The sequence below is a fragment of the Tetrapisispora phaffii genome, chromosome 7 (assembly GCF_000236905.1).
Source record: "Tetrapisispora phaffii CBS 4417 chromosome 7, complete genome".
In the NCBI taxonomy this organism is placed as follows: Eukaryota; Fungi; Ascomycota; class Saccharomycetes; order Saccharomycetales; family Saccharomycetaceae; genus Tetrapisispora; species Tetrapisispora phaffii.
The window spans coordinates 294,882-321,034 of record NC_016526.1 but is presented as its reverse complement, the minus strand read 5'-3'; the positions used below and the strand labels follow the sequence as shown (position 1 = coordinate 321,034).

The following is a 26,153-nucleotide window of genomic DNA, read 5'->3' as shown; positions in this document are numbered from 1 at the left end:
TTTATTATATATATATATATATATATATATATAGTTATTGAAATATATCAAACTCTTAAACATGGAAGTTACGTTTATGTTTGTTTGTTATGAAACTCTTCGATAAACCTTACCACCAACCATTCACCTTGATAACATATTTTCAAGCGTAGAGGCAAAAAATTTATGTTTAAAAGCACCAAAGTCCAAAGTTCTACAATTTAACCTGAAATATATTCAAAAATAACAATCTCAACCTTAGCAAGAGAGAAACCAATTTCTTCCATATTTATTCATCCAATTATTTATTTATTTATTTATTACAAACAGTTGTTCACTATGTTTAGAACACATCCAACTTCAAAGTTATTACAAAAGGTTTCCACACGGAAAACTGGCGTATCTATACGTTCACAATCTTCATATTCTTTTTATAACGTTCAAGTTGCTTTACAAAATGGAAACAAATTTAACAATCAACCAAAAAAATTCAAAAATTTGAAAAATTCAATTAATAGAAGTGATAGAAGTATTTGTCATACTGAGAAATTTCAAAGTCATCTCATTCATAATAAATACCCTACTTTACCATTATTACATCCAACTTCTACAACGACTGCAGAAGCTAAACAAATTAAATTTGATTACTCTTCTTTACCAAAAGCTCCAACGACACATCATTTGCATTCCAGTGAATTCAACACTGATTTATTTTACTCTGGTTACCGTCCATTGTCCATTGATGTAAACCAATTAGCTAGTGAACAAGAAAATCCTTGCACTTGCTATGAAATTTCATTATCTATGGATATAGTTAAAAAAAATTTAAAAGTATCAACTCCTTGGTTATTCTCAGCTACCGGTTCAGAGTTATACAAAGAATGGGATAATATTCCAAAATCAGTACTTGATAATCTGAAATGTTTTCATCCACCACAAATTAAACAAACTGTTGACTTCTCGGAGAATATCACCGACATACATGAAATGAACATTAAAGTCCAAGATCAACATGTAAGAAATTCTGGAACTAGAAACAGAAGAGCTGGCCATAGAAGGAGGAGACGTTCTTTCAATTTTGTTGCAAAGAAAATAAGAAATCATTAAATACTGGTTATTTTTATGAAGCATTATTTTTTTCTACCCAGAAATTATGAACACCTTTATATTCACACAAGTTTCTTTATTTGCATTATTCTCACTGAGGATAATATAAATTACTTATATAGTACAGGTATTAGGTTTTATAGAATTACAACCTACTTAGTACCTTATATATTATGCACATGTTAGAAAATTTTAATAGATATCGAAATTTTTTAGACAAAATATCATATTTTTTTCTAAAGATTCGAATAAACTACATGTTACTTATATTTATTTACCAGTTTTATGTATGGAAATCTTTATTCTATTATAATTATGAAAGTACAGTTAGAAATAATTTAATAATCGAGTTACATATCTATTTTTATAAATTTTGTAAAATAACACCTGGTGTACCTGGTACAGCATTGTCAATTATTCTAGCAAAGTTTGGTAACTCTTCTTCTTCACCTGTAATTACATTCTTACCAACCTTGGCACCTTGTGGGAATGAAAGAATCTTTACTTCTTCTACGGAAACAGATTGTGTAGCCTTTTGTATGTTAGGTAAAGCACCCTTGATAATTTCAACTTCATTAAATAATAATTCTCTATTGAACACACTGTCAGCAGATTCATTAGCCAAACGTTGTTTCAACAAAGAGATGAAAGGCATGGCACGTTTCATTTCTTTTGGTTCAACCTTCTCTTTAACCTTCTTATTATCATTTAAGGATTGAGATTCAAATAATTCCCTGACAACCTCAATAACAGCATTTTGCCATTCTGGGAAATTTTCAGAAATTAATAATGTTAATCTAGCTGGTTTGGAGGAATCTAAATCGGCAGGTTTGCCCTTCTTTTTCTTCATACCCTGACCTTCAGCTTCTCTAATACTTCTTTGTAAATCTCTGATGTATTCTAATGAAGCAGAGATAGCTTGGTCAACAGGTTTTGTAGCACGTGGAAACTTAGCATTTTGAACAGAACCTTCCTTCTTTAACAATTCACGATAAATGAAATCAGAGAAATGTGGAGTCACTGGAGCTAATAACAAAGCTTGAGTTTCAATATAACGTAGAACCAAATCTTTATGCATAGTCTCACCAGAGTCACGATAGTAATCTCTCGAAGCTTGGAAATCAAATAGACCATATTTCAATGCATTCTTATAATTTGTTAAAGTATATTGTTCATAAGTCTTTTCAACTAAGGAATTCATTTCATTTTCAAATGCAATATCAAATACTTCAGTAATTGGACCAGATCTTAGAGAATCTATATTTTTAATCATTTCTTCGGCCCATTCCTTTAAGTTAAATAATCTTAAAATTGCGGCATTAGCGTTAGATTCATCAAGATTAGCATCCTCAATAGTATCACCAGCATCTGCTAGAGCAATACGAGAAGCATCAGCACCATACTTTTCTACTAATTGTTCTAATGTCATGAAATTACCAGTAGATTTAGACATCTTAGCAGTGTTTAACATCAAATGACCATTGGCTCTGATACCCTTTGGCCAAAACTTCTTTGGGAATAATGCAACATGAGTATAAATGAAGAAAGTCAAATGATTTGGAATTAAATCTTTACCAGAAATGGATACATCTAATGGGTAGAAATATTCAAACTCTCTTCTTAGAGTTTGTAAAGATCTGATTGGAATATTGCTTTCAATGTCATCAGTGTGTTGGAAAATGTAATCAAAAACTTCATCAGTCATTTGTTCTGGTTTGATACCCAATGGACCGACTTCTGCACCATAGAAATCACTAAATAGTAAATGGGCAATAGTATAGAAAGATTGGTATATTGTAGAATCAGATAACGATTCAACTAGATATTTAGGATCCCATGGTAATTTCGAACCTAAACCATAAGTACGGGAAACAGCCCAATTCTTTAACCAGTCTAAAACACCTTCAAAGGCATTCTTAACTTCTGGAGAGAAACATTGCATGTCTTGTAGACATTCTTCAGCCAACTTTCTCCAGGATTCCTCACCATAATCTAGATACCATTGGTCCTCTAATGAAACAATACACTCGTCACCGGAACGGGAAACGACTTGACTTTCAGGTTCGTTGTAAACAAAAGCAACACCTTCTGTGATCATATCATTCTTGACCTTGTCCTTAGCGACTTCAACCTTTTCACCGGTGTACTTACCGAAGGTCATAATACCGCTGTAGAAATCTTCTTTGTAAGCCAATTTTTTAGCTTCTGCTAAGGCATTGATATCCTTTGGAGATTGGATTTTCTTTTCTTCAACTAGAGCTTGAGCTGTAAAGTCACCATACTTTTCTGTTTTGATAATTGGGAGTGGTTCAAAGTTCACCCATTCTGGGTCAATACCATAATATTCGGGTTTGTTTTGTAATTCCTTCATTGTGATGTAATCATCTGGAGAGTTGGATGGAACACAAGTGACAACACCGGTACCTTTAGTAGCAATTACGGTATTCATAGGTAGGATTCTAATTTCAGGGTAAACAGAAATTGGGGCATGAATCTTAGAACCAATGAATGCTTGACCATTGACGAATAAAACTGGTTTATAAGAGCCTCTGGTTGGGGTTAATTTTTGGTAAGACATGTTCTTGAACGCTCTTTCAGTAGTAATGTAGTAAGAATCACCAGCATCACAGATACCGTAATCGATTTTTGGAGAAACAAAGCAACATGTTTGACCATACATTGTTTCTGGTCTTAAAGTAGCTGCAATGAAATAAAATTTCTTTGATTTATCAAGTTTATCACCAGCGGAATCGATGGCCTTTTGAGCTTCTGGTGAAAATTCAGTAACCGCTATCTTAACAGCGACATATTCTTGTGGAGTAACACCTTCACCTGTTTGTCTATCGTGATCCATACATGGTTGACCATCTTTTTCTGAATAAATAGTGTTACGTTCACCAAATTTAATTTTTCCGTGTTCCTTTAATTTATTCATTTGCCATCTGATGAAAGCATCGTAGTATGGGTTGCGGTCAGTTGTGATATAAGAACGTCTCCAATCGATACGTGCACCTAGATCGGAACAGTCTTGTTGACATAAAGGTGGGAAGTAGTCTAACCAGTACTTAGAATCAGCAAACTTCTTGATATCTTCTCTTGCAATACCTAACTGTAGCATAATTTCAAATTGGTACTTACCACGACCCTTCTTAGCTTGTGCCTTGGACTTGGTGGCTTTGAATTTAGTGACATCTTCGGAAACCTGTTTCTTTGGAGCTTCTTCGACTTCTTCGTCTTCTTCAGCAGGGACATTCAAATAATCACTACCAAATATTTCAGCTTCTCTCTTCAATTTGTCAGCACAAGCTAGAATTGGCATACCAGTACAATGGAATCCCAATGGGAATAAAGCTCTCTTACCGTTCATTCTTTCAAAACCAACTGAAAATTCGACTTTAGATAAAGTGAAACAATGACCAGCATGCAAGACACCGTTCATGTATGGATAAGCCATAGATGACATGAATTTTGGATACTTTTTATGTAATTCCTCAGAGTCCATAGTGATTGGAACGTCATCGATGCTTGGAGCGTCGATTTCAAATTGATGTTCCTCAGACCATAATTTTTGGTATTTCTTTTCAATGGCAATTAGAGCATCTCTACGAGATGTGTTCTCTAGTACTAAACCTTTAGATTCAGTAACAGCTGACATTTTTCGTTCCCGATTGTTGTTTATCTTGAGAATTGAGAATAAGTGAACTATAATAATAAACTAAACCGAACAACACTTAAATATAATTATATATAACCAAAAATCCAATATTGATGGAAAGAATAGAATTTAAATTGAGTAATATAACAGTTTGGAATTTTTGTTAAGAATATCTAGATCTACTTTCGTGGTACAATTTCTGTCTCTGTGCTCTGTCTTTACATACAAGCATTAAATAACAGAAGATAGTAATTAAGAAGAAAGGATGAACGTTAACATTTCTCGGGAACCTATCTGATTTACTAAAATAATAACAACTCTCTCACCACCATCCATTGCTCTTCACTATGGAACAGCATTCATCAGTACAATTAAACTAAATTACAGCATTGGGTATGGTGAAACTTCTTAGTTGGCTATTGTTTCTTCTTTGAAATTTTTTTTTCTTCTTGAAAATGCAGCCGTAAAGGAGATTGGTGCGCAGTAGGCTCATTAGGCGGTGAGGATGGCAGTAAGGATGATGGGAAGCGCCTGGAGAAAGACGTGGTTCTGTCTAGGAGTAAATCGATTGTTAGGCTGGAAATTTTCGTGGCAGGCAGGATGGGTTTCAGTTTAGGCAGGAATGGTTAGAGAGGAAGTTGTTCGACCACGCTGTTAGCGGGCCGCTAGCGGGCAGGAGAGAGGGGTCGCGATGAGGTTTGGTGTTGCTGGTAATGCTAAGACTTTAAAGAAGGGAAATAAATGAATTGATGACAGGGCAGTTCAAGTTTATATACGACAGTGGTGTTCAGATAGTACAATTGAAAATGCATACAAAATTCATAACACAGCGCAATCATTTATAAACACTTAAAAGAGCTATTCAAAAATTCTAATCATGAGCTAACGTGTCTAAGATACTACTTATGTAAACAATTTGCCCTCTATATAATGGAACATTTTAATTTTGTTATTGTAACGTCATATTCTTGCTAATGCTATATAATTACCTTAATAGTTGAGTTTTGCTCTCTCTATGATCTCTGTGGGATGCATCAATGATTAATTTCTCTAACTGTGATTCTTTTCATGCCATTTAAATTCGGAAATATGTAAATATTCCATGCAGATTGTAACTGTTTCGGTTCTTGTCATACTTCAAACCCTCGTTCTCTCAACCTATGTATTGTCCAGATCCATGTCGAGGCCGCATTGTCTAAATTGTTTGCAATGCGACTTGGAGTGGATTCCACACCCCCTGTGGTGAAATATTTACCATTATCATTATCGAGACTTAAATCTTCAGATAATGCACAATATAAAGTCGAAATAGATCCCTCTTCATTAGAAACCCCGAAAAAAAAGCCTACCAATTGAAATAGCATCCAAAAAAATATACCTACAATCGGAAGTCTAGTCCAATAACTAAATAGATTCGTATTCATAACTAATCCCGGATGAACCGACAAACATAACACGTCAGGGTATTTAATTGATAACATCTTGGTAAATTGTATTACAGCAGTCTTTGCAACTGCATATCTAAACCACGTGAATATCATATTAGGTTTATAATCAAACGATTGATTTAATTTAAAATGCATTTGTTCTAAGTTGTGACCTATGGATGATAAGGATATCATCCTCCCTTTCGCAATCTGCAAAAGTGGTAACAGCTTCACACTTAATAAAAATGGTGAAATATAGTTTGTCTGTAATTGAATCTCAAATCCATCCTCAGTAATCTCATATGGCAATGCCATCACTGCCGCATTGTTGATTAACACATCTAGTTTTGTTTCTAATTTCAAAAACTTTTTTGCTGCTTTATCGACAGAGTGCAAGTCAGATAAATCCATGTGAAGATATATTATATCTCCCATATGTATTATACTTTTTAAATATGGATCTTTACAAGTTTCATAACGATGCTTAGCTTCCCTAATAATTTTATCAATAGCTTTATTAACTCTCACGGAATTTCTTCCAAATATATACACCGTAAAACCATGCATGTATAGATGTAACACGGTATACCATCCGATACCACTGTTCCCACCTGTAATGATAGCGATTTTCCTCTCTATGCTGGGGTTATAATATGGTAAAGTATCAACATCAAACATTGCTAATTGCTAAACTTGTAATATTAAAGCTAACTTTCAATGACTGTATCTCTTGAAGAGTTGATTCAATTAGTTAGATTATTAAAGATAAAATAAATCTTCCAAATATCCTTTTAATATCAATATCGGTCTAAAGAAAATTTTTTATGTATTATGATTATCTTGTTTCTTTACTTAGATGAATGGTCTATGCACACAGAACGTCAATTTTCAATGCATACAGGCAAATGAAAGTACTCAATGCAACAAACGTATCAACTTATCTATCATCTTAAACATCGATAATCAAAGTTTACTTTTTTCAGCATACAAGGTTTCAGATTGATATTTTCTACAATTGCAAGGTCAGTCAATGAGAGAATGAATATTTTGGAAAATTAAACGCTGCGACGGAACTTAAACCATTGTAACATAATGAATATTCATTTTCTTTACAACATGTATAGACAACGTCTGAATTTGTAATGCCATATTCTGAAACTGTTAGAGATGTCAATATCAAACGTTATTAGTAAGCTGATGTGGTGGTTTACGAAATAAGAAGGTCTGCAATTTTCGACATGTAACAATATTTCAATTAGTAATCGATAATTATATATATAGTGTATTTATCTTTGTAGAAACCAAGGTTCATAAGACTACGAGTCATATATAAGAGCTGCATACAGTTTATTTTGTAATTTGTCTTTGCTTTATTTCAAATTGGTTATAGGTAGGTTTAACTTTTGGTATTCAGAGACAATTGTAACCAACATATTTAAATTTTTAGGTATGGATTACGAATCGATATTATTTGGTTTACAACCTATAATTAATGCCAACCCAGTATCTTCAATTCCCTTACAAGATGTTTATTTAGAAAGTTATCTTACTGTATTAGATCAGTTGGCTGTGTCATTACGTGCTCCAAATAACAGAAACATTGTTGGACAAACTGGGCTGCTAAGTAATCTTTTAAGAGTTCTAGAGAATATTTTAGATATTTGTTTCCACAATGATAACATCTATAACAAAATTTCGTGGTTTAAGTTATCGTCTGAGCTTATCAGATCTGTAGCAAACAGTTTAATAGATAACGATAGCAATAGAAATATATTAATTCATGATGATATTTCCAAAAAGAATTTGCTACTAGATTATTTTATTAGCAGACTACTAAACATTAACGAGCTACCTGGTGACAATGTTGATGGCTCAATCTTATCGACATTGCAACTGAGGTCAATTGTATTAATTAGAAACTTATGCATCGATAATGAACAATATACAAAAAAGTTCTCTAGCAATTTAAGAGGTAAACTTTTGTCATTTTTAAAGATGAGAGAGCATGTATTTCTCGAAGAAATTGATTCAGTGGTAATGGCAGCCGAACTCTTCAATGATTTCATACAGAGTGATACAGACTCCATTCCTATTCATCCCACAGACCTATTATTTATGAGTACTTTTATTAAGAGAGCTTCGAAAGAAATAGAGAATAAGGACTCCAAAGAAGATGACGATGAAGTTATGGAACTAAATAAAGATCAACATAATAATGAAGAACTAGAAGACGAAAGTGATCCTTGTATCGAAATTACAATGAATCTCTGCATAAGTTTTGAAACTATTGTAAGCAGCGAAAGCTTTTTTGAATTAAAAATACCCAAAGAAAATAAAGACATAATTTTGAACATTCAGAAAAATTTATTTGATATTCTAGATGTATTATATGAAAAGATATTTCCTAATAAGTTGATCGTAATGAGAAGATTATCGGCATCGATCGGTCACATATCTGCTAATAAATCTCATGACAACAAACATGAGCAACCCGATGCCCTAAAAATTTTATTGCATTCAGAACAAACATATCAAATTTCAGCAGCGGCAATTATCCTTTCGAATTCCATTAATTCAAGAGATGATGCAAATGAACTTTTGAAATCAGTGCAAATTGAAAAGTTATTCTTAATTTCAAGAAAATTAAACGATCCCATACAGTTCCAAGGTATTCTTGAACTTGTGAAAAAGTTGTTAAATATCAATAACTCAATATTACTGACAGTAGAAGACTTGATACCATTAGTGAACACATTGCAATTCTGTCAAGATCAAACAAGTTATTTCGCGAATCTTGGAAATCAAATCAACAATTTATTATCGAAACTTCTTGTGGTTTTACCTAGTTCCACTGTCACTAAATTGGTGACAACAGAAGATACATCTAAGTTTTTAGATATAGTGATTGCCACAGGAGGTCTAGTTCCATGCTTATTACTAGATAAATTATTAGTTTCCAGAACTACCATAGATACTGACATCCTAGAAGACCTATTCAAGGCCGCATTTAAATATGACGAGATGAATAATAATATTCAAGGTAATGGTCAAACCAGTTCTGTAACTCTACCTCAATTATTTCAATTGACCAAGACAATAGGTATTTATTTGAAGAATATTGATGCATCTAATATTTCTTCTAACATACTCTTCACACAACTTCCAGATCAATTAGCATCTATATTAAAAGTCTTACTGACCTTAAAACACAATACTGATGATATAAGTAAAAGTGTATTCAACAACGGTGTTTTTATTTCTGGAATAATAATCAATTTACTTAAGAAAGAAGAAGTTCTCACCCAAGAAGAATCAGAACTAAATACCTATGCACATCAATTCTTTTGAAACCAATTGCATCTCAACCAATTGGCATTGCATTACAATGAACAAGAACAATAATAAAGCAAAATAAAAGACCCTATTTCAGTTGAAATAGAAACGAAAATAAAAACCGAAAATAAATGACATAGGACTTATAATACTTAAACACACTTTTAAATATACACCATTGAGGCCCGTTAGCAAGTATTTTTTCATATCCATTATTATTTAGTCTATCTGTGTAAAGGTAATCCTTGCAAAAAAAGCCAAGCCATACCTTAGTATGTATTCGACTGAATTCAAATCAAATGGCAAGTATTGCATAACCATGATATACTTATCTCATCTTCCACTTCCAATTTTGTAAAAGTTCCAACACGTTCATAGGAGTGTCTATTCTGTTACTTTTGAGTTAATCGACAAAGTAAATACTATTTATATCAAAATAGAGAGATGAGGTCAAACGCGAAAATGTTTCCACAAATTCCTGTTCTGCGCGTCGATCTCTGAATGAAAAATGTAAAAGTTACGAAAACGCCAAACTTTTCATGAACTCATAATCGAAGACATGGATGTTATTTCAAGAATTCAAAACGTTCAACAATATATATGGCATAGATCGAGATATAAATCACTCTTAAAGAAATAATTATATATATATAAATAAATAAACTAAAATGAATAATATATATTTGAAGAACAATGAAATAAATTTAGAAACCATGTATTCACTAGCGAATTTCTTAGAGCGTCTTTCAATCTTTAGTTCTTATAAGTTATATATATATATATATAGTCACTTATTGTTATTTTGGTTAAAATTAGTTTTTGCTATCCTTTTAACAAGAAACTAATTATAGAACCTCTCTGTTCAAACCAGTCCATTCCTTTTTTAAACCCAATTTGAAATCTGTATATCATGCAATCGTTAATATTAGTGCTATTTCTACATTTACTTTCATTCAGCTCCGCTGCTTACACCAATGGTACTGTCCAAGCATTGGACGCTACTGATCTACTACTCTCTTCATCTAATGCATCTCCAACAAGCAATCTAGTTACATACTCTGTTGATTCTAGTGCCTCTGTTGCTACTTACTCGGACGACACGACTACTTTCTATGTTACTTCCACTGTGTACTCCACCCAATGGTATACTGTTTCTGCTACTGCTACTCCAGTTGCTGTTGCTACTACTACCACTGCTGGCAATGAACAAAAAATTGTATCGCAATACACTGAACAAAACAGCTCATTAGACACCACTACTACCTCCACCAGCACCACATTTGTCTACATTACCCTAGACTCTAGTGCAGCTAGCGCTTTTGCAGCCAACAATGACAACGTTTCTCCAGTTTGTGTTCCAAGCACAGAATATGTCACACAAACAGTCACTCTATCCCCAGTTGTCGAGTATGTTACTCTATCTCCGGTAACCATGACTCAGTATGTTAATGTCACAACTTATTAAATGCTTAATACTTTTATAGCATCGAACGTTTCAGGGGAATATAAAGTCAGTTAACTAATATGCTAATTTTTCTTCAGGCAAAGGTTATTATAACATTACCACCGGAGATATTAACACTTTCCCCTACTGTAAACAAAAACAAGTCATAAATACATACTAGATCTCTCATATGCACTAAATATGGACAATTATAAATACATACATATAAATTAATATGATCTGTCTAACAGTTTTTCCGTATTCCGGCAGGACCTTTTAATATTCAATTGGAAGTTTCATGTCCTATTTTTCGCATCCAATTGTTGTTTTACGACCATGCTAAAACCACATCTTATTTTAATATAATTTAAATGCTAAAACAGTAAATAAACTATAGGTTAATTACTAAAAGCTGAATATATCCCAGTTCATGAATAATGCGTGTGTCACTTGGTAATAGCTTGTTCCTTTCACCGTGAGATCGATATTCAATAGTATACCGCTATCACGTGATATTAAATGTTTTCCCGCAGTGAAAAATTTTTGGCATCAAAAAGCTACAATAACCAAGGTCATCGCATAAAATGCGTAAAACTTTCTTGTATATTACATGTCATAAGAGAATAAAATTTGTCAGAATATGCCTCCAGTTGTACTTCTTGTAATTCTTGGTTTAATACAACAACCCATTCCACCAAACTAAATAAAATAAAAGATGCCTGTTAGTAAGTCATTAGGAAAAATTCAAAAAAGGATGAAAGCTTCATCTAAACAGAACGTCATTCATCCTAGAGGCCGTAAATTCCAACAGCTTAATAAAGCTACTTTGCGTGAAGGTAAAATAGCTGAGAAAAAGAAAGCCCATCATGACAAAAAATCTCACGAACTATCTCGTGTGGGATTCATTCAGAATGCTATAAATATTGATGCCCTCAAAGAGAAACCTTTCTTTTCTCATGAAGAAACTGCTCTTTTTATTGAACAATTCATTGCTAGAGATGATGAAGAATTAAATGATCTTAAAAAAAAGAGAAGATCTAATAGACCACCAACAAATAGACAACTACTGCTACAACAAAAGAGAGATATAGAAGAGCAGGAATTCAAAAAGGGTTTCTTGTGTCCCGATTTAACTGACGAAAAAAATGTCGAATTTATCAGAAAATGGAATAAAACTTTTGGTGGTGTTACCAATATGAAGTTAATTAGAATTAATAATAAAGGTGAGCAGGTTTTGAACAGTATTACCAAAACTAATGACGTCGAAATGTCATAATGCGATAAAAGAAAGCTAAACCAACTTTTCAGTACAAGAAACTAACTTTGTAAAGAACCTGAATAAATCGTCATATAATAATATTAGTGCATTTTTATTTTAAAGTCTTGTAATTTTCTGTTTTAAATAGTCATATAGGGAAGGGATTGATTTATGGTTATAATGAATATGATTAATAATTGTAATTTTGTAATATCTGTCGAAGAAAAAGGAACATGTCACTAATTAAAATACCAGGTCTATACTCTAACGACATAACGGTCTTTGGAAAATTATTTGAGATCTGTTACTATTGTTAATCCCGATTAACTCCCAATCATTAACCATTATTTTATTTAAAACAACAAGCGTATCTTCTGGTGATAAGTTTGGTTGATTCAAAATGTCAAAAAGATCTTTTATTTCAACGTTGGATATAATTTCATTATGTGCTATAGTGTTGGTCTTTAAAATGACACTCTCATTTGATAAATCATATACTAATATTTCTTTAGCATTGGAATTTTCAACTAACATATTAGAAAGAGGAATAGATAAATCATATCTAGGGTTTAAACAGCCAATTTTAATGTATGATAAAATATTCAATTTATATTTATCGTTGGATTTCTTGAACAGCATAGCTGCTGCAGATTCTAACTTTGGAGATTGATTAATTTGCCAATTATATTTTTTATTTTGCTCCCATGCTAACTTCTTGATTTCTTTCTGCTTAATGCCTTCTTTTTCCAGATAACCTCCAATCGATTGAATATCTGCATCATCGATGGCATTATTCATACCTATATCCTTTTTCTGTTTCTCTTTTGATAAATAAAGTTTTATATGTCGAGCCGGTATCTTATTTATTTTTGAATCCGCTTGCAAGCCATCAATGACATTATCTAAACTATTTTTATTTTTAGGCTCCATTTTTAATGCATTATTTATTATTGATTTAATTTGAAGGTTGGATTTTAAAGCATTATCTTTAATAATTTTGGGTACTGATACATTGATAATTTCCAATTTATATGCATAATCTAATAGATTACTAAGATCAGTACGGTTAATTTTATTATCCAATAAGCCTTTGTACATATATTTTAGCTGCTGAAGTTTTAATCTTCTCTTCATGGGCTTCTTATAAACTGTTTGAAAAATCTCACGCAAGAGATCATCTTCTTTTGAACCACTCTCCGGATATAAATCATTGGTAATTAAGTGGTTTAAATATTTTTTAAATACTTCAACCTTTTCTTGCTTTGTATACGAATGATCGAGTTCCAAATTCTTCCAGACATGAGATGTTTCTAAATTAGCCTCAATATTGCTGTGCAAAGATGATGAATATCCTCTGGTTATAGCATATTTAAAGAGATATTTATTTGTTTCTAAAAGGGTTAAAGATCTGACCACAGACATATGTTGTGAAGCTGTTTGTTTTTAATGTAACTTTTAATTATTTTAAATTTAATGTCTCCTCGTTTGTTAACCATTTAACCGTAACAATCCCTCTCTATATACCTATGTTATCTCATTATTTAAAAGGATTCAAGATCTAGTTTTGGGAATAATAAAATTAGATATAAGGAAGACGCGGCTCTTAAGCTGCATAAAAAACACCTTAGAACTCATCGATTATTAAAGGTTAATTGGTTATTAAAAAGCTTAGGTCAAAATGTTTTAATGCTACATTAATGAGTAGTTTGAAGTGTAATACACTAGTAAGTATGTTAAAGTTAGGCACTGTTAATGAAAAAAATTTGGGAGTTTTGGAAGTTCTAGTAAAACATACTTTGCCCATAACATATCCAACTTCATTTTATAAAGAGATATGCACATCAGAGTCCAAAGTTTTCTTCAGCAAAATCACATATTTTAGGGATATGCCAGTTGGAGCAATCAAGGCAAGACTAATACCCAATAAGAAGAATTCAATTTTATCTTCAGGAATATATATAGAATTAATTGTAGTTTTAAAGAATTATAGAAAGAAAGGTATAGCATCTACAATGTTAATGTTTATAGAAGAGCAAGCGAAAAAACATTATCAGCACGATATATATGTGCATGTATCAATTAATAACATACATGCCATTGAATGGTACACTAAACAAGGGTTTAAATTGGATAGCACTCCACTAAAGAATTACTATCAAGATTTAGACGAGAGTTCAAAAGATGCATATGTCATGAAAAAGGTAATATAAAAAAGTTCTTATAAGTAATCAACTTTCATTTCGAGTGCTGAATGTATACTTCTAAGTAAATAAGATTGTAATTGATAAAATTTTACCACGCTATCATATGTAGCAGCATTCACTAAGCTATATCAAATACCTTTATATTATATTATATCATTATTTGTATATGTTTATAATTTTAATATAGTACAAAGCTTTAATTATCTTCATCCTCATCCTCAGTATCAGTATCAATATCTGTGTAATCAGAATCGTTATCATCTTCTGACTCTTCTTCAGATTCTTCACCATCTGATTCACCAGATTCATTATCTTCACTATCATCCTCATATATTTCTTCTTTTTCTTCAAATGGTGGTGGATCAATGACATCCATCTTCATCGTAAACTCCAAATCAGGACCAAAATAATCAGCAGATTTTATAACTACCTTAAAAAATGCTGTCCCCTTTTCGTTTGGTGCTGGTTGACCCAATGGAATATTAATCTTAGCAATATCCCATTCTTCAGGATTGAAATTTTTATCATTGATTTCAGTAATCAATCTTTTATCAAACTCATTATTCAAATTTTTAAATGATAGTCTATCAATAGTAACTGGTGTCTGGATAATCTTATTGTCTTTTTGTAAACCTATCAAACAAACCCAATCGCTTCTTCTTTTGGCTGGGAAATATGGTGAGAAAGAGTAAGTAGTTAAAGGTATCGTTTGAAGATTAGAATATGGATCCTTTATAGTTTCAAAATCTTCGTCGTCTTCTAAATATTTTTCTGGGAATTTCTTTTCAGAAATTACTTTTTGTCTAGCAGAGTGAACAAGTATTTTCAAAGATATATAAGGGATAGAGCCAGTTATGACATTTTTCTCACCTGGGACTTTAAATTCAGCCTTTAAAAGTCTTAAAAATGGAATATTAGATGCAACAGCTAATGTGTCTTTTAATAATTCTTCGTCGCTAATACCTAATACTTTGCCAATTTTCTTATCATCGAGTGTGAATAATTTACCAACTGTAAAAATGTCTTCCGAGTTTTCAATAAAATGATCTTTATTGACGTTTGGTAATTGTAAGATTTCAGAGTATTTAGAATCTGGAACCGCTTGCATTATGCACTTGAATGTATCCAAAGCAGCAGAGGCAATATCCATATTTCTAAAACCACAAGCGATAGCAACCAAACCATTAATTAATGTATGACATTTAGCGACAATTCTATATTGAATATCTCTTTCTGATTTGTCAACCTTTTCTCTGTTAATATGAGCTAGAAGTAATCTTTCAAAATCAGCAGCAGTTAAAGTTGGATAATATATTCTGAATTCTTTAGAATGCGATAACCAACTAACAATTAACTTAACTGTTAAAATTTCAGATGGCTTATAGTTGATCATTCTGTCAACAAAGTATGATGCTGTTTCAACGTGGATATTATTTTTGGTGTAAGATCTGGTTTTCACCCACCAGTTTCTAACTAAATATGGTAGACCAATACTTAATAATGAAACATATGCAAAAATAACAATCTTGGCCATTAAAGAACCATTGACTAGGAAACTTGGTAAAGCAATACCATGAATTTGAGATTGTGGACCATCTGGGTGACCATACAATAAATAGTTTTCTTTTGTAGCAGGATTAGTTAATGCTTCATAAGCCTTGGAAATTTGAACGAATATTTCTTCCATTGACAATCTTTCCTTTTCCGATAAATTTCTATCTAACTTATCTGGATGGAATTTCAAAGACAAGTTTCTATAAGCCTTTTTGATCTCTTTTTCAGTCGAGCTTACAGTGACACCCAATATTTCATATGGGTCAAAGGTACCCATTGCCGATTTTGCAATAGATTCATTACTATTAATAATTTGAATCAAGACTGAAACACAAATCCAACCAACAATAATAAGACCATTCTTTGCGCTAAAAACATTATTAATTGAGTTATTATATTTATCTCTAAAGGTAACAATACTACTATCGGTATATTTGTCATCCAATTTATTCATTACTGATTTTGAATTGTTAACCTTTAAAACTTTTTCATCCTCAGTTTCAGTTTTACCAGTTAATTTCCAAATTTGCATTAATGTCATTGGAATTAAAACAGTTAGCAACAAAGTTAACATGAAAAACGGCCATGTTTCACTGCCTTCATCGTAATCATAACTTTGAGGCATCTTCTAATCGTTATTGTTTTCCAACACTTTCAAATCTGGCAGATCTGTAACGGTAATTGTCAAGAATTATTGATCGACTATTAAAAAATTTATAACTTAAAACTCACTGTTCCTAAATACTATCACTTTCAATAACTATATCATTCAAGTTTCAATGATTTGTTCAATTGCATTTCACACTATGATGAAGTTTTCAATATAAAGAAAATATTTAAACGGGTATTCTTGAAAAAACGTATTTACTCGTAGATAATGATACACATTGCCATAATAAATATTGTATTACAAGGCGATAACGAAGCCGACAGGTAAACGACACAGTAAGAAATGTCACAAATCATTGAATTTAGAATGATATAAAATAAAAGTAGATAAAGAACATATATTAATGTTGTTATTAATTTAAAAAATATTATTGTGATATAAATAAGATATTTTGGTCTTTTTAATCTGTAAATTTTATTATCTTTTCGGTTACCAGAACTGCATTCAAAAGGTTGCTACTAAATATTGGTTACTCATTCGAAACCGTAGATAATATTGCTGATAAATTACAATGAGGGTACCTCCCCCTCCTAGAAGATCAAGGTCTAGAAAAGTTTTATTCTACGTTAGAAAGGTTAAAAGGATTTGTTTCTATAGATTTTCTAAGAAAAAATCGAATGAAAGGAAATTAAAGTCAACAAAAACATGGTCAAAATATTTAAAACACAAATTTGTTAATGTAAGAACTCCTCTTACATCTGTTCGCATAGAAGATATGGTTAACTTACCTTCTGCAACCCAAGTGAGATCTGCAAAATCTAAACCACTCTTAATAACTACCTTTTACGATGGGTGTGAAAATAGACCAGATGTTACTATGCTACAAAGAACAAGATTGTCAAGATTACATTTAAGCAAAAGGAAATTCAGATTAAGTCATTTTGACAATTTGGAAACATATTTGAACAATGACAATAAATTAAAACAAAAAATGAATCATGAATGCGCTAATTCGGTTAGAATTATCAAAAATATTTACATGAAGAATGCAGATGTGAAAGTTGTTTATCATGGTAAAAATATAATACAAAGAAAAAATCTATTATTTCAACATTCCACAGATCTCCAAAAAAAAACTCTAAATAATACTATTCAAGTAACAAATCCCAATTCTCCAGAGTTTGTGGATTTTGGAAATGATATTTCTGTACGGTTACATGATTATTCAGTCATAGATAAAGAAAATATAATTTCCAGAAAATTGTTTGATAAAGGGAAAGGCAAAAGAAATAAGTATCTGTATAACATCAATGGTAAAAAAGAACATATAAATAATCCTGAAATTAAGAAACTATTTATAAAGTCCCCCGCTCTTCATATTACTTATTCACCCAAAGTAGTTAATACACAGACCTCAGAGATAGTTGTCATCTCTCATTTTCGATGATAAGAGTAAAATAATTTTTATGTGATAATGGTTGGAAATATTATATATACTTATCATATATTAATATATATTATAAATTATTAATTTTCATGTCAATTTTATGTCATAAATCAATAGTCTCTTATATTAGTTTCTTCTATAAAATACTTCGCAGAATATTTGAGAACCTCACCTATAATGTCCATTTGCTTTTGAGCCTCCTTCCAATTATTCTCGTATATAGCATCCATTACACCAGGGAAAACCCATCCATTGCCCTCAAAACTTTCTGTAAATAATGTTGGACCGAATAAGACATTTTTATGATATTGACGGCCAGGAATACCCTTACCATAGCATTGACGTCTTCCAATATTTGCCAATTTTTTATTCCAGGTCCAACGATTTATGGATAGAAGAGATGGTTCTAATCCTTGGCCATGAGTCCAAACAACATTTTCCCATCCTCGTTTCCAATTTTCCCATTCAGTGCCAATAGATTTCCATAATAGGAGACCTTCAGTGACTTTGTTGACATTGAGTTCTCTACTATAATTTTTAACAATATCTTTCAGATAGCTATCAATTTTTATAACGTGGTCACTGATATCCATATGAATTAATGGTTCATTTATTAGTTTAAAAGCAATTTTTAAAATAAAATAGATCGTATCAGATGTTTGTTTGGTTTTTTCATCTTTATGAAGCATGGTTTGAAGTGATTCAAATGTATCGGATTGAGATTCTATTGATGGTCCTCTGTTTTGAACAGCAGGGTCTGCAATTACTATGGATGGTATTCCAACAGTCATAAAAGGAAACCAATCGCCATATTGCTCAATATCTGTTAAAGTGATATTAAAATCTGCAGATATATCCTTATTCTTGAAAAAAGATTGTAAAAGTGGATGGGCTTGAATATTGATATCCCTATTATCATTTTCAATGCCGATTTGAGATATATCTATCACGGTATATATTTCGTCTTTAAGTGCTTTTAATTTTTGTTTTACTAACATAGTTGAACCAGCATGATTAAATTCATTCCCGCCAGTAGATATGAAATAAATGTTTCTTAAAGGTTTCCAATTATATTTATACTTCATTTCTTGGAATAATTCCAATAATGATAGAAGCATAGCAGTACCATAGTTTGGATATTTTGCTCCGTATCCTAATGATGATCTTGAAGCTAACAAGACTATTGCTTTGTCGGTTTGTTCTCTCCCTTCAAATTTACCAATGATGTCAGAGACAAAATGATTCTCTTTAACGTCAGTTTCAACCGCAAGATCCACAAGTACGTCACCTATAGTACCACTGGATTTACCATTAGAAAACTTAATTCCTCGAATCGAAAGATGCTGCAAAATTGTCCTTCCGTCCCTATACGATATTGGAAGGGTAGGTATTTTTGAAAATCTATTCATCATTTTATCTGTTGCGTCTGATGCAGGTACACTTGATGAATCTAAACTCATGCTATCGTATTCATTAGAGTATTGTTCAATACCGACAGATCTCTGTTGAATCGAATCTGGGTTATTAACGTCTTCTTTTGAGATAAAAATTATTCCCGTTGCATTATATTTTTGGGCTAATAGCACCTGTTCACTAATAACCTTCCCATAATCTAATAGAATAATATACTTACCGGATAACAAACCATTTTCTTTTAAATTTTTGAAATCACTTTCTGTACCGGTACTACCATAAATAATCGGTGTTTTTAAAACTGTTCCATGAGCAGATAATGGGTTAAAATTATTCTTTGTTAATTTAATATCGAATTTATTAGCAATATCTCCATTAATATAATATCGCAATGATTGAGATTTAGGATAATTAGAGTATGCACCATACAAGTGCTCCTTTACTAATTTTAAGCCATTATTTTGGAAAGAAGCACTGATATAATTTTTGATAGCAATGTCACCCTTTGTACCTGACATATGGGGCATGCTACTTATGTATTCCAAATCATTTTCAAATTTAGCTAAATCTATCGATTTTTTGGCGTAATCCAATAGCAAACTATGATCAGAAAACAATCCTCTTGCACCCCGTGTATGAGTGTTCGACATGTAATCACTAGATAATACGTATAACGCTACGGCCCCCATGAATATTATATATAAAAATCTCCTCAGTATCAGTGGATTACCAACTTTATTCAAATAAAGGTCTAGTTTCTCAGAGAAAAAATGCATTAATGCAAAAAGTGGGTCAATAAATTTTGATCGTAAATGTCCATGAATATCATAACCTAAATTCTTCAACTTTTCATGAAAAGATCTATTTACACAAGTTAAATCTGCATCTTCAAAGTTAATGTTTATCATATCAGAAGAATTAAAACCATAATCTGGGGGTTGGGAAGGTAATTCAAAGTCTTGAATTTCTATATCATTATTTCCATCGTGTAAATTCTGTTGTTCATATTGTTGTACTGTCTCTTCTACATTTGTAATATTACTATTTTCACTTTCAATTATATCCTTACTTCCTTCATTATTGGGCAACTTTGTATAATTAGTTGAAACCATCTTTCGATTTGATCACAATAATATGCTGGAATTATATCCTATTGGAGTGATGATCTGATTTATTTAATCACACTTAATTATCAATTCTAAATAACATCATCAATGTGGTATATTAATGAATATATATTCGATATAAACTCCTTACTTTTATGAGATTTAGATTCAAACATTGTTCTTAAAATTATATTTAGAAAATTGTACGAATAATGTGATGCCTTCAACATTTCATTTCATTATTGAAACTTTTCGTAGTCGCGGGCGCAGTTAATAACTACATAAAATATTACTACTTTAAGATAGATAAAGATAAGATGAAATATTTGAATATAAATAAATCAAATAAAATAAGTTTATGAAGATACTAGTAGTACCACGAAACTGTTACTGCAATTAATTTACATCTGTGTAGGAGGTTCTAATATCGATAAATGTTAATAGTTTTATTATAGTATTAATTAAGAAATCGTTATCATAAATATTACTTAGTTTAAATGGTTTCCGTGAATAAAGAATAAACTTATATAGATATAAGTCCGAACTAGCGGTTGTGTAGTTATTTACATTTAAGTGTCATCTATTGTTCATTAAAAAATTATTGATGATATATACTCAATAATTCAATTAAACATTTTACTGTTTGTATGATTCTAAGTGTGCATCTTTTTCATCAACTAAAGTATGATGATGGCCAGGCGCTGGAACAAGGTTCTTTTTACTATCAATAGTACAACATGCAATACCTTGAAACCATTCATCTTTAAACATATCATCCATAGTGGCTCTTTCCGCTGGATCAATCAGAAGCATTTTAGATAAAATAGGTCTTGAAGCATGTGGTAATAAACGTAACAGACGATATGGCCCATGTATAACACCTTTATGATGTCTAGTACTATGATTAACATGTGCTGCAACTTGTTTTGGTTCATCAGTTTTGTTTGTTTCGGGTGTTTCCTTGTTGATTTTTGTTTCCTCCGCTTTGTCATCATTATTAGCTTCAACTGGAGCAGACCCTTTTTCTTCTGATGCAGTAATAGCATCAGTTTTTTCTTGAACTGGTTCATCTTCTGTCTTCACATCAGCCTCTGGAACTTCTTCTGCATGTTCTTTCAAATACTCCTCTAATCTTCCTTCCCTAATGGCATCGCTCTTTTCTTTCTGTTTCTTTAGAATTTCTTCCTTCTCGTGCTTCTTCTTTATTCTCTCACGGATAACCAGTTCATTATGTTTAGCTGAAGCAACATAATCATGTTCCATATCATCCTCCATACAGAAGTATTTAAAATTTTCATCAGTGTCTTGACGAGGAGCTTTCCATGGAAATCTTTTCAACATCAAACAACAGAAAATAATACCGATTGACCAAACGTCAACAAATTGTGGATCATAGGATTTAGTAGATGTGATAACTTCCGGTGCTAAATAAGGATCACTACCAACAATACCGTGTGCCAAAGTAATTTTATTTTCAAATGGATATTTGAACACGACAGCACTACCGAAATCAATTAATTTAATTATACCATTTGAAGTCATGACACAGTTATCTAATTTTAAATCTCTATGAGCCAAACCCTTTGAATGCAGGTATTGAACACCTTTGGATATCTGTTTAATACAACAATTGATTTCACCTCTTGACATTTTACCTGTCATTACAACCGCAAAGAAGTCGATAGGACAGTATTCCATAACTTCAAAATATTTATTCTGTTTAGCATCAGAAAAAATATCTAAAGTTTCGATGACATTGGGATGAGTTAAAGTAGAACCGATCAAAAATTCGGCAGTACATTTCTTTGAATACTCTTTCACTGATTCATTTGCCTTCCTTGGTCTAAATTCTTTAACAGCAAAAGTTGCGCCATCTGAAGGTCTGGTTAAAATCTTAACAGAACCACCAGCACCCGACCCTAATAACTTCCCCAATTTACCATATTTTTGTGCCAAGATGGAATCATCATGATAAATATTCAATTTATTGGAAAGTGATAAAGTGGAATCTGAGGAAGGAGGTATAGCTGATTGGGTATGTGAATTATCATGTGCACTGCTTTTCTCTCTTAAATGATGATCATGCTTCCTTCCGTAAGGGGACATTGAAATAGTGGAAGTTGATGGATTATTGTTATCCTTTGCCGACAAGTTAGATGATTTCCTCTTTGGCAGTGAAGGCCTGAAAAATCTTTTTAGTTCTGCCATGGAATGGCTTGCCTTTGGAGAAGTAGGAGATGCAGAATCATAAAGACTTGCATTGTGATGGTGTGGACTTGTGTGATGCTGCTGCTGCTGATGGTGATTACCAGTGCTGTTTGTATTTGGCTTGTGGACTGGCGATGACAAGTTATTTAAATTCGTCTGCGAATTATTACGTTGTGAATGCATCACATTACCAGCAGATGAGTCTATAGAAATATCACTCCTTAAAGAATCATTACTTTGGCCCCTATGAATGAAATGCAGAAAAGATTTGTTATTTTTCATACGACCTTGGGAATGATCACCATTATTAGGATTCATATTTGAGTTTGCATTAGCATTTGGATGTGAGTTTGGACTTGCATTTGTGCTTGCACTTGAATTGGGACTTGATTTATGATGGTTATGGAACGGGTTCCTTGGCAACAAATTAGGCATCTTCTCTGATTGGTATGTATGTCTGTGTCTTTTTATTATTATTATTTATTAATCTACCACCGAACGCTTCAACTCTTAATATCAAATCAATACTATTACACTTTATATGAATAAGTTAATTGCAAAAAATTATCTGCTACGCTTGTTAATTTAGGTGAAAAAACCCGTAAATTAAGTTATTTTGTTAATGGACAGTTAAGGCAATTTTAGCAACTAGTTGTTTATTCTAAACGTATATAGAGTGTTTGTATATATATATATATATATATATACAGTAATTATATTATTAGTTATTGTATTTATTAGTTATTGTATTTATTAGTTATAGCATGTTTTTTTCCTGATTTGAAGAAGTACAAGTAACTATAGATTTTTGGTTTCCTTCATTATAAGAGAAATTAAGAGAGACAAATAATAATGCACGAACACAAAGTCTTAACAATTTCACTCTAATGTAAAGAATAAAGTTCAAGAACATAACATACCATAGGAGAGATATTTTGTTTAAAACGTAGGAGCTTTAAGGTGATTACAGCCCATGATCTTAAATGTAGGTCAGGAGATTGAGAGTGAGAGTTGTACTGAGAGATGAAAAACGGTTGTTCACGATGGCACTAATATTTGTTTTCCAACGAGCACGAAGAAGACGACAATGACAATGGCCTCTTTTAACCCATCAAACATAGTACCATTAACACACGGTCTCTTGTCTTATGTGAAGATAAGCTTCCTGCTCGATACTATGATGCTGTGATGCTCTATGTGACGTTGTCTCGTTATGAGTGAGCAAGTGAGTGAATTAAAAATTTTTAAACTTCGACCACAGCCAATAATACGCAGAACAACGTTGCAAGTCAGACTATTACAGCAACATCCTAGAGTCTGAAGTGTTGTTTGTGGTAAACTATCTCTTTCTGCACTCTCTGAGCTCTCCCTCCCTCGAGGAGTGGTGGTCTCTTGTGACCTATTTATCTGTACGTGATGAGTGAGTGAGTCGTTGGAACACGATCCTGCGGGTGTGCAGAGAGACCTACACCCAACATCAACGTGAAGCTGAGATAGCTATCAAATTCTTCACGAATACTTTCCACTTAACTCTCTCTGAATGCATAACAAGTATAGGGAATGTCATTCGCATTCTATTCAGTGTTCTGACTACATTAGAGGCTGCATTGGTTAATAATAGATGTATATATATATAGTATGGACGTGTATGTATCTATTAATGGTAAATTAATTCTCTCTAGGTGTATAACCAACAGTTGAGTTGTTGTTTCTGATATAATTAGCCGCATGGGTGAATGTGAGTCTGTTGTAAGTATGCAATATCACTTCTATTAAAATTCGATTAACGGATGGTGATATAAGATCTATCCTTATGATGACGAATGAATATATATATGTGTGTGTATATGTATGTATGCATATGATTTAGTCAATGTATTCGGTATGGAACGCTACCGTTCCATAATATCCTTGGTATAACGACTTGTAATCGGTTAAATATCCGTTTAGTTTATTGCCGTCATTGTTTATGACAACATGCTTCATTTTCCAGTTTCTTATTGCTAGTAATTTAGTCAACTCGTTAAATGTTAATTGCACATTAGGTTTAGTTCCATATTTTAGCGGGCCTATGTTGATCCAATTTATTTGCTTTGTATGGGCGAATTTAGTTAACTTCTCCATTGTATCGATGTACTCAAGTATGTTCTCGGCTGTATCAATAAAATAAACAGTCACTATGACTATTCTGTCATATTTTTCGTTTATACTTATGTTTCTGAAATCACCGTGTCTAATATTTAAATTAGGGAGTTTCCTGATGCAGCTAAGAGGCACGTTAAATTCTCGTAACTGGTCACCAGAATCTAATTGGGAGGAAAAATATTGTGCAAATGGTCTGATTGTGATATCTTCTTGATGGGTTAATGCAAATTCATTGAGTAAATACATCAAATTAGATAATTCAATGCTTTCAACTTGACATTTAGGATATTTTTTGGCAAGTTCAAATGGGATTCTACCAACGCCGGGTCCTGGAACCAGTATAAGTACCTTATCATCTTGAAAATTGGTGTATAAGTCATCCATTTGCGAAGTTACATAATCCAGCAATGGATTTAGTTCTATCTCATACTCTTTACTATAATCTCTAACCAAATGTTGTAATGATTCAACTACACGAGCTTGATTAGAGCTTTTACTTAGAAGAGAATTCATCGTGGGTTCTTTTTTTCGCTTCAACTGCACCGTATTGCCTGCTTGGATGGTGTAGCCAAGTGGTTCACAAACCATTTTTACTTGTTCAAAAATTGCACTATCATAATTGTCACCTTCCCTTAAAACGCTTTGGTTATCGTCAACCAATCGAGTCAATGTACTTTCAACAATCTTTTTAACAGTGATATTGTTTTCTACAACTGCCAAATCCACATCGTTCAATTTATCAAAATATTCAATATCTTTCAATTGAGACTTGAACTCGGAATTCAATGATAATGCTCGTTGGAGTATAATGCTATTTTGTCTTTTTGATCTTACACCATATTCATTCAAATTTAATAGTGCATTATATAGCCCATTCAATGGAAACAATTGACGGTTGTGTGACAGAGAACCATTGGTTGGACCATGTACCATTTTAAAAGTATTGGTAATTATATAATACTGATCATTCGTCATCGTTTCTGGTGAAATCATTTGATTCACTCGTGACACAATCCATGAATTAAAAGGTTTATATTTTCGCAGAAATGACATAAGTATAGTTAAGATTGTTAAAATTAATAAAGGTAAAAAATTAGATTGTGTCGAGACGTTATTGTTCTCTTTAATTGCAATATGTTCCATTGGAATCTGTAAATGTCTATATATAATGGAATATTAATTGCTAAATTCCAACCAATGTATCTTCCTGGGTACCAAGTGAAAGGCTCTCAAAATATGTTAGGTAGCTTGTACCCTGCACAC

General features: G+C 32.2%; 13 protein-coding genes across 13 annotated transcripts; 6 read left to right on the top strand and 7 right to left on the bottom strand.

Moving 5' to 3' along the window:
* Window positions 1–318: 318 nt before the first annotated feature.
* Window positions 319–1,086, top strand: TPHA0G01570 (uncharacterized protein; the record flags this gene model as incomplete). Its single annotated transcript, XM_003686379.1, has 1 exon — window positions 319–1,086. The coding sequence occupies one exon, from the start codon at window positions 319–321 to the stop codon at window positions 1,084–1,086; it is 768 nt and encodes a 255-aa protein (XP_003686427.1).
* A 364-nt stretch (window positions 1,087–1,450) lies between these two features.
* CDC60 (leucine--tRNA ligase CDC60) lies at window positions 1,451–4,741 on the bottom strand (the record flags this gene model as incomplete). The annotated part of the gene is made up of 1 exon (XM_003686378.1): window positions 1,451–4,741. One exon carries the CDS (start codon window positions 4,739–4,741, stop codon window positions 1,451–1,453), a length of 3,291 nt encoding a protein of 1,096 aa, XP_003686426.1.
* A 1,130-nt stretch (window positions 4,742–5,871) lies between these two features.
* Window positions 5,872–6,846, bottom strand: ENV9 (Env9p; the record flags this gene model as incomplete). The annotated part of the gene is made up of 1 exon (XM_003686377.1): window positions 5,872–6,846. The coding sequence occupies one exon, from the start codon at window positions 6,844–6,846 to the stop codon at window positions 5,872–5,874; it is 975 nt and encodes a 324-aa protein (XP_003686425.1).
* A 771-nt stretch (window positions 6,847–7,617) lies between these two features.
* On the top strand, window positions 7,618–9,516 carry TPHA0G01540 (uncharacterized protein; the record flags this gene model as incomplete). The annotated part of the gene is made up of 1 exon (XM_003686376.1): window positions 7,618–9,516. The coding sequence occupies one exon, from the start codon at window positions 7,618–7,620 to the stop codon at window positions 9,514–9,516; it is 1,899 nt and encodes a 632-aa protein (XP_003686424.1).
* An 895-nt stretch (window positions 9,517–10,411) lies between these two features.
* TPHA0G01530 (uncharacterized protein) lies at window positions 10,412–10,966 on the top strand (the record flags this gene model as incomplete). Its single annotated transcript, XM_003686375.1, has 1 exon — window positions 10,412–10,966. The coding sequence occupies one exon, from the start codon at window positions 10,412–10,414 to the stop codon at window positions 10,964–10,966; it is 555 nt and encodes a 184-aa protein (XP_003686423.1).
* A 694-nt stretch (window positions 10,967–11,660) lies between these two features.
* Window positions 11,661–12,221, top strand: TMA16 (Tma16p; the record flags this gene model as incomplete). Its single annotated transcript, XM_003686374.1, has 1 exon — window positions 11,661–12,221. The coding sequence occupies one exon, from the start codon at window positions 11,661–11,663 to the stop codon at window positions 12,219–12,221; it is 561 nt and encodes a 186-aa protein (XP_003686422.1).
* A 246-nt stretch (window positions 12,222–12,467) lies between these two features.
* On the bottom strand, window positions 12,468–13,625 carry TPHA0G01510 (uncharacterized protein; the record flags this gene model as incomplete). Its single annotated transcript, XM_003686373.1, has 1 exon — window positions 12,468–13,625. The coding sequence occupies one exon, from the start codon at window positions 13,623–13,625 to the stop codon at window positions 12,468–12,470; it is 1,158 nt and encodes a 385-aa protein (XP_003686421.1).
* A 275-nt stretch (window positions 13,626–13,900) lies between these two features.
* NAT5 (peptide alpha-N-acetyltransferase subunit NAT5) lies at window positions 13,901–14,413 on the top strand (the record flags this gene model as incomplete). The annotated part of the gene is made up of 1 exon (XM_003686372.1): window positions 13,901–14,413. The coding sequence occupies one exon, from the start codon at window positions 13,901–13,903 to the stop codon at window positions 14,411–14,413; it is 513 nt and encodes a 170-aa protein (XP_003686420.1).
* A 190-nt stretch (window positions 14,414–14,603) lies between these two features.
* Window positions 14,604–16,586, bottom strand: SEC63 (protein-transporting protein SEC63; the record flags this gene model as incomplete). The annotated part of the gene is made up of 1 exon (XM_003686371.1): window positions 14,604–16,586. One exon carries the CDS (start codon window positions 16,584–16,586, stop codon window positions 14,604–14,606), a length of 1,983 nt encoding a protein of 660 aa, XP_003686419.1.
* Window positions 16,587–17,142: 556 nt separating this feature from the next.
* On the top strand, window positions 17,143–18,018 carry OSW1 (Osw1p; the record flags this gene model as incomplete). Its single annotated transcript, XM_003686370.1, has 1 exon — window positions 17,143–18,018. The coding sequence occupies one exon, from the start codon at window positions 17,143–17,145 to the stop codon at window positions 18,016–18,018; it is 876 nt and encodes a 291-aa protein (XP_003686418.1).
* Window positions 18,019–18,128: 110 nt separating this feature from the next.
* On the bottom strand, window positions 18,129–20,543 carry TPHA0G01460 (uncharacterized protein; the record flags this gene model as incomplete). The annotated part of the gene is made up of 1 exon (XM_003686369.1): window positions 18,129–20,543. One exon carries the CDS (start codon window positions 20,541–20,543, stop codon window positions 18,129–18,131), a length of 2,415 nt encoding a protein of 804 aa, XP_003686417.1.
* A 630-nt stretch (window positions 20,544–21,173) lies between these two features.
* On the bottom strand, window positions 21,174–23,180 carry TPHA0G01450 (uncharacterized protein; the record flags this gene model as incomplete). The annotated part of the gene is made up of 1 exon (XM_003686368.1): window positions 21,174–23,180. The coding sequence occupies one exon, from the start codon at window positions 23,178–23,180 to the stop codon at window positions 21,174–21,176; it is 2,007 nt and encodes a 668-aa protein (XP_003686416.1).
* A 1,431-nt stretch (window positions 23,181–24,611) lies between these two features.
* TPHA0G01440 (uncharacterized protein) lies at window positions 24,612–26,033 on the bottom strand (the record flags this gene model as incomplete). Its single annotated transcript, XM_003686367.1, has 1 exon — window positions 24,612–26,033. The coding sequence occupies one exon, from the start codon at window positions 26,031–26,033 to the stop codon at window positions 24,612–24,614; it is 1,422 nt and encodes a 473-aa protein (XP_003686415.1).
* Between the last annotated feature and the right edge of the window lie 120 nt (window positions 26,034–26,153).